General features: G+C 33.3%; 1 protein-coding gene across 1 annotated transcript in view; it reads left to right on the forward strand.

Annotated features, from left to right (window-relative positions):
• Nucleotides 1-7796, forward strand: part of LOC117173685 (kinectin) — a 237096-nt gene that overhangs the window by 85884 nt on the left and 143416 nt on the right. Inside the window, exon 4 of the mRNA XM_033362326.1 lies at nucleotides 4749-5512. Within this exon, the coding sequence (XP_033218217.1) occupies nucleotides 4749-5512 (764 nt within the window). The remainder of the gene's footprint in view (nucleotides 1-4748; nucleotides 5513-7796) is intronic.

The following is a 7796-nucleotide window of genomic DNA, read 5'->3' on the forward strand; positions in this document are numbered from 1 at the left end:
ATATCAAGAGGCGCGCGATCTATTCAAATCATGAGAAACGCCAGCATCGAAATCTGAAAATATTAAAATCTCAATCTCCTGAATTTATTTCAAAGCAGTTAGCAGATAGATATATAAATAGAATCGCTGAAGTGCTCCGATCGGCAATCGTGCACCTTCGAGTTTTCAAATTCAGAAGAGGAGAAATAAGTTGCGCGCGAAACTCAGTCAAGTACAGCGTCTCCTACTAAATTCACACGGACATAGCCCTGTCATAGTATTGGACCACATCCCGTTTCAGATCTGGGATCACTGGTTTGGTCTTTTGGTCAGCAGTAACTTTTTTCAGATATGAGGTTATGTTGATATATTTGTACCTAAAATAATATTTTTATTTAGAACCTGCTTTGATTATTTTCACTTCAATCCGTTTGAACTTCGTGCATTTTTTACTTTCTTCTGTTTTATTTCTCGAGCCATACTATCAGTAAATGCTGTAAATGTACTATAAGATTTTTCATATATTTTTTTAAGATAGGAGTTTACTTACATTTCGAAAAAACTGAACAGTTTCTTGCTTTCGAGCAGTAGAAGAGCAACCAAACACACAACAAAACACTTTGCTCTTCGATTTTCGTTTTGAAAACTCCTTTGTTAAAGTTTGATTTATTTTATTTGTAACTTTTTAATTTTATCCCGGTTTCACTGTAAAAAACACTGTAAAACCTTTAGAAAAATTATTTTCGTTTATTCGCCTATACTTCCCGTCAAAATTTACCTACGCTCAGGGCTTTCCGATTCTGTCACCAAGTGGCGTATTCGAGTATTTCAGATCTCAATAGTCTTCCTAAAAACGCCTGAATTTGTTCGTTGGAAAAAGAAATCATGCGGTACCGGGCTAAACAAATATAAATTTGTTAAACTTTGGAAGAAATATCTCATCATCATGTAATTATTTAACAAAATGTTTCATAAAATAGCAATTTGAGAAAAAAGTGGACCTCTCTTTTTCAATGTTTAGACCTTTTGAAAATAAACAATAATTGCTTAAGTAATCAAATAGTGTTTTTTTTTTTTTAATTTACTAATCCGAAAATAATTGTTTGAATAAATAACATTTATTTCAACAATTTAAAATTGTTTAAAAGAGCGCTAGAAAATACATTCCATTTTATATTACAAAAAATAACAGCCGTTTGAAGCACCTTAAGCGATTCTTTAGAAAAAAGGCATTAAAGAATCCTCGCTTTACATGGACAGCGTAGCGAGACTCTTTCAACTATCAGCTATACAATAACGCTCCGAGTTTGCCCAACTTTATCACTTTTACTTCAAGAAAAGTTTTTTCTTCAACAAATTTGAATATTTAATCTATTCTTATTAAAAGGTTTTTATTTATTTTATTTGTATACCATATGAAAATAATAATAACTTTGGAATGAAATTAAATTGGGCACTAAATACTAACCGACGGTTAGCGTATTAGCATGTTACGTGCGTTGACTTTTTTAAAGCCTTTTTTCTCGAGGATGGCTAAAAAGCGCATCTCATTATGGTTGGGTTATGTTAGGCGCATGTTGGGTAAACACTTATATTATTGATGGTAGTTTGAATCCAAAAGAATTATGAAAGGTGTTTCCTTGCTGGAAGTAAAAAGATTCAAAAAGATAGAAGCGTATGGATAGAAAAAGATAGAGATATTCAATCCTTCCCAAATTCACACTTTGCATCCCACAAACTCTTATCTTTTTCTTTCCCCGCCCTATCCGCCGCGTCTACTTAGATATATATCTTTGTATCCCTGAGTGTATCCCTTACAGCCACATCTGCCTATCTTTTTCTATCCATGGTGTTCACAACTGTAAATCTTTCTCTATCGCTGACTTTATCCCTTGTGGTCCCATGGGCCCACTAGTCCAAATTCGAACTCTCCAAAGGCGTCTACTTACCCTCCAGTTATAGACGGTACAAATTATTTCACTTGTGTCTGACTTTACAGTCAGCCACCTACTGGGAACCTGTCGGTACTAAGTCAGGGATGAACGTCAACTAGCGCGCGCCTTGTTAATGATAGACGTGGACAAGCGTAGGATTTTTTGGATAGAACGACTAGTATTCAGGAAAATATGGCTATCTCATATTAAAAAATATATAAAAATAGATTCACTTGGATAGAAAGACTGGGATTCAAGAAGATAGGGCTATCTTTTCTTTAAGAAAAAGATAAAACTGGAATCACTTAAATAGGAAAATAGGGATTAAAAAAGATATACAAAATTTAAAATTGCCTAGCGGAGAAAAAAGGATAGAGTTGAAAAAGCTGTGGTTTTATTTAAACAGAACGAATGATATTCAAGAACATAAGGCTATCTTAGATTTTAGAAAAGATAGAAAAAGATTCAATGAGATAAGAAGATAGGGATTGAAAAAGAATGACAAGATTTTTGATTGCCTAACGGATAGAAAAATATTGGTGTGGATAAGCGAAGGATTAATTTGGATAGAAACACTAGAATAGCGATTGAGAGTGGAAGGAAAAGGACACATGTGGATAAGTGTCGGATAGACATGGATAGGAATATTTGTGTTCAAAAGAATAGAGGGGATTGTAGATTGGAAGAAAGATAGAAAATGATCGAAGGGATCAAGATGGATGTATCGGTTCTTTCCATTTCAATCTTGAAGATATATAATGATTCAAATGGATAGAATCTATCCATTTAGTTCCAGCAGGGCTATTCTTCTTGTAAGTATTTACAAAAACAAATTCACCTACGCACAGTGATGTAGAAGCTAAAAAACTGGCTAAAAATCAGGATTTCATCGGATTTGTTTGAAACTTGATACGGGTACGGGGATGTTTTTGAAGGGGGTGATTTCGAATTTGATTTCGAAAGTTACAAATTCAAAATGGCTGATCCAGTATGGATCAATGAATTAAAAAAATTTATTCTCATATTTTTTATCGTTATTACAAAAGTTTGTGTTTACTCCTGAAAATCCAATTGCTCGTTTCGTTGCTATATGCTGTGCCATATACATAAATATTGCATTCGCTGATGCCATTACTTCGAATAAAAATATGATTGTGACAATACTTATAAAAGCTAAGACTAAAACTGATATAAGACCAAGCATCTATCCTACTCGACTGAAAACGGCTAAAATGATTTGAAAAATCATTGATCAGGAAATTCAGCATTGAATGTTTAAACTTATTTCAGGTATGTTTTAATTGTCTCTTGTAAAGTTCACTATGAATACTAAAATCTTTGGATTTATTATTTTAAGAAAATATTTTTTTGGTTAAAACATAATTCCTTCTACATTAAATCGTAAACCTGTTTTGAAGTATACTTTCTCTTAATTTGTGATTGACATCACAACATAATTTAATTTTCTCTGAAGCTTCAGGGCCAAGGGGAACTTTTATCTCTTTGAACATCATATTGATGCAAAGGGGAAACAACAATGACCTATAATGCAATTTATTCTTTTTAAAAATGAGTTTTTCTGAATCTTCCTTTTATCTCTTTTCTAATGTAATTTGAATCGAGTGTGTTTCCTTGATTGTTTCTGTTTTTGTTGATATTTTTAATTGATAACGTACTTTGGGCGCGGTTTGTGTTTGGAATGAGAGGTTCCATGAAAGGGATATTGCATGAATACTAAAACGTTCTTAGATTTTTTTAAATGTTGTTTGTGATTTAACCAAAGTTAAATAAAATAAGAGAGAAACAAAGAAGCAAGGAGATTTGGAGGTTGTCTTATTTTCTCACTTTAAAAAAAAAATTTAATTAATGCAGATATTTAAATCGTCCAAATTGAATCCTTCGATTCTGGATTTTTTATTTCCAAGAATTGTGTAGCTAAGTAAAGTATGATTAACTATAGCTTTAGAATAATAAGAATATCGTATTTTTCTGAAATTCATATCGAAAACATATTGTCGTAAATTATTACGTGGAATATTAGGCAAACAGTGTGTATACAAAATGCATTATTGTTGAATGCTTTTAAAGTAGTTTCACCTGTGCTCACAAATGCAGCCAATATTATCCAACCTATTTACACCGGATTTCATGGAGAATTCTGTAACAACATATTCTCTACAGCTGTTGTTGGAATTTTTATTTCTTCAATAGTCTTAAACATCTTATTATTTACGTCATCTTTGAATTATAGTTTTTTACACAGGTCGAAAATTTGTTGTTTTTATCATTTCCGTCCGTGATCGTATTTGCTCCCTCTGGACCGAGCCTATCTTTCGGCGCACTTACTATACCAGGAACGTTTTGTTTCGCTCGGCGACATGAAATATCTTATCGGACGGCGAAATAAATTTAATTACCATTTGACGTTTCACAGTTTATTTTAGTTTTCATTTTTTTTCTTCAGTTTTAGGATTTAATTTTCAATTACTCTATTTGATAATTATTATCTACAATTTTTAGCTCAAAATTGAATTTTTAAATAAAATTTTTTTTTATCTATCACAACATGAAGTATACTTTATTTTTTAGTACCAAAGATGATTTCATAATCACAGTTTTTCACAGGTTTCTCACAGGGCAGTCAACTCTTTTAAACGAAGAAAAACGCTTGGTTATTAACAAAGCGTTATTTTATCAAGGAAATAAATTACCTTCAATTTTATTTTTACCTTCGAGTCAGCCGCAACCTACAGGCTGACTTAAAGGTAAAAAGATGAATTAATTAATCATGCTTCTTTATTTTTCTTTAACTTGTTTATTGTAAACTTTTTTTAGGAGGTGATAAGGATGGAGTTAACATTTCACTTCTGATGCCTTTAGTTCAAAAAGCAGAATTGAGTCGATCAGAAATACAAATTCTTATTGATCAGCTTTTGAATAAACAATTGGACAATCCATCAGAACATTCGGAATGGACTGAAGGACGTACCGATCCAGTGATAAAATTAAAGAAGCAATTGGCCGAGAAAGAAAAAGCACTCTTTGACGAGCGTGAGGCCAGCATTGCTTTTCAAAATAAATTAAAGGAACTGCGAATCGAGTTTAATTCGGAAAGATCTCGTTGGTCTGTCAACATACGCCACTTGGAGGAAGCGCTGAATGCTAAAATCACAGAGACTCAAACCTTACATACTCGCATGCAGCACATATTAGAGAGTCACGCTGCTGAAAAACAAGGATTTTCGAGGCAAATCGAACAACTGCAGTCCAAGGTAAACGAGGATGCGTCCATTATTATTAAAATGCAAGAGGATCAGGGTCAAACGCAAGGGCATATGCAACAGGAGCTGCTGGCTCAACGAAAACAATTGGAAGTACAATTTGCCCAAATGCGTGAAAACGAGAATGCACTTAAAGCGCAACTTGCACAAAAACACGTAGAAATACAAGAATTACAAACTGTTAATGTGTCCATATCTCAAGAATTACAGGCGACTTGTGAGACAACGTCTGCTGAAATAGACATGTTAAGACAGCAACTAGCTATCATGCAAGAGCAACTTATGCACTCTGAGGGTCAAATGCAACACTTCAAGGAAGTGAGAATATTTTTATTTGTTACAATTTTGTAGATATATAAGATATCTTTCCTCAAATACTTAGTTATAATGTTTAAATAATTAATTAGTTAAATCTTCAAGAAGCTCGAAAATTATTAAGATCAAATCACTGTAACTTTGGTTTAAATTTTTAAATAATATACACTACTAGTCAAAGTTGTGCGTCAACTAACGAAAATCGGTTTAAAAAGAGGTACATTTTAAAAACTGACTAGCTCTGCAAACAATGAGTTAGACATTTTTTTGAAACCCGTTGGGAAGCTTACTAAATTCCACATCAATTGGGGTTTACTTTATGCATTCTTGATAAATAGTAGCCGAGATCGCATGTGAGAAAGATCTACCTACTTTCCGTTTTTGGCAAATTTTCTATGCTCAATTTTCACATAATAAAGTATTTATTGATTCTTGAATCACCAAACCAAATTCTGTAACATTTCCTAAATATTTTTTGTATTTTTTATGTACCTAAAAGAAGGCTCTTAATTAATTTTTGTTTTCGAGGTTTTTTGAAGGTTTCGGACTTACGAATTCGTTTCTTTTTTGCTGAATTAGTACGATAAGTGTCCCTTGCGTGGATTCTAAAATAAAATTATTAAAATTGAGGAAATTTCTTTTGAGAAGGGCAAAATCTTTTAATTATGGTTTTGATAATGGTCGAGCATCTTCGCTTTATTTTTATTTTTCACGAGAAATTTAAAATTCAGAACATTTATTTTGTTAAAATGTGTAGACACATATTTGCGATATATTTAGCAAAAGAATCTTGGGAGAGTCAGGGGACGGGCGAAACAATCTCAAGGACTCTCGAGAAGTAAGAAAAAGCAAGTTTTACCCTCACTCACAGAACCTTACGAGCTATAATGCGGGCGAAACAACATTGCAGAAAAAGAGGTTATTGTGAACTCAGATAGTTTTGAACAATGGGCATCTGAATCTTTGGCGAGCTAATTCACTACACCGCACTATTCCTTTAAATACTCAGTGGGACTTGTCTCCCGGTGGACTGGCTCACCGTGCTACTTAAGCGCGCTATGCCATGATTGGCTAACTGTCCCCACTCGGTTCGATACAAAGGGGTCTTTCTGCTGATCGTTTTTTGTGGTATTCGCAGTGCGAAGTGACTTTCTAACGGGTGCTTATTACTCGTTAAATCCTAGCATTTTTTTATACTCCGAAAAGGTTGGCATGTTCAAAACTGACACCCTGTAGGATAAACCTACACGCTACAACGTGCAAGCGTGTCCCAGACAAAAATCATTCGGTCGAGTGGTAATCGCAGTCTTTTATCTCTTCTTTCCACTGCGTTAACAGCTCGAATGCTGCAAGAAGGAACATTTTTCCTATTGGACATGCTTAAAAATTTGGTATACCAATTCGAGAACCAGTAAATTTTTTATTAAGTTCCTGGTGTCCTTTTTTCAAAATTAAAATTGTTGTGTATCGTACATTACGTACTACATAATACACACTACATAGCACAGCTAACCCGTTACTGCCATGAATGAATACTTTCTCAAAAATTAATATTTTGGTTATTAAATTATCCCCTCCCCTATTTGCTTTTATTTTGTGTAAAAATATTTATTCAATTTTTCATGAGTTAAAAAAATATTTGACCCGTGTTCCAAAGGTTTAAAATACCAAAAAGTGTTAATTTTGTTCTGTAAAAATGACAAATAGCATAAGTAAAAGCAATATAACAATGACACTAAAATTATGTCAGGCATCACTGAAAACAATGTTACCCTAATTTTATGCAGAATGCTACTCGTAAGAGGATTGATTAGAATCGGAAAACGGGGTTCCATTTTACAGCCGTAATTTTGAATATTTTTCTCTCTTTTTTGCATTCGTTATGTAAATATTCTTTTTCTAAGTTAGAAAGAGTCGGTTTTTTGTATGGAATGTTTATATTTTATAATAATAAAAAACGGAGAGAACAATAGAGAAAAGTACCAATGACGATCAATGTTAGCCGTCTGTACACTTTCGCGGCACACTCATCTACTCGCTTTAAACTGGCATGAAGCAGGCACCCGAGAGCGCGTCGCAACTGAAATCGTGAAAGCATGGCTTGATTTCATTTTAATTAACAAAATTATTTTTTTCTTGCAGTTTGAGGAAAGTGAAAAAGATACATGAAAATCGGTTAATATTTGCAGTAATAATGAAAATTTTAAAGTGTATAAAGAAGTGTATCTTTGCCGAAAAGCTGACACCTGCCCGCTCACTATGAATTATAAGTAGTCAATAAAAAAGT

This window comes from Belonocnema kinseyi, chromosome 5 (genome assembly GCF_010883055.1).
Source record: "Belonocnema kinseyi isolate 2016_QV_RU_SX_M_011 chromosome 5, B_treatae_v1, whole genome shotgun sequence".
Taxonomy (NCBI): Eukaryota; Metazoa; Arthropoda; class Insecta; order Hymenoptera; family Cynipidae; genus Belonocnema; species Belonocnema kinseyi.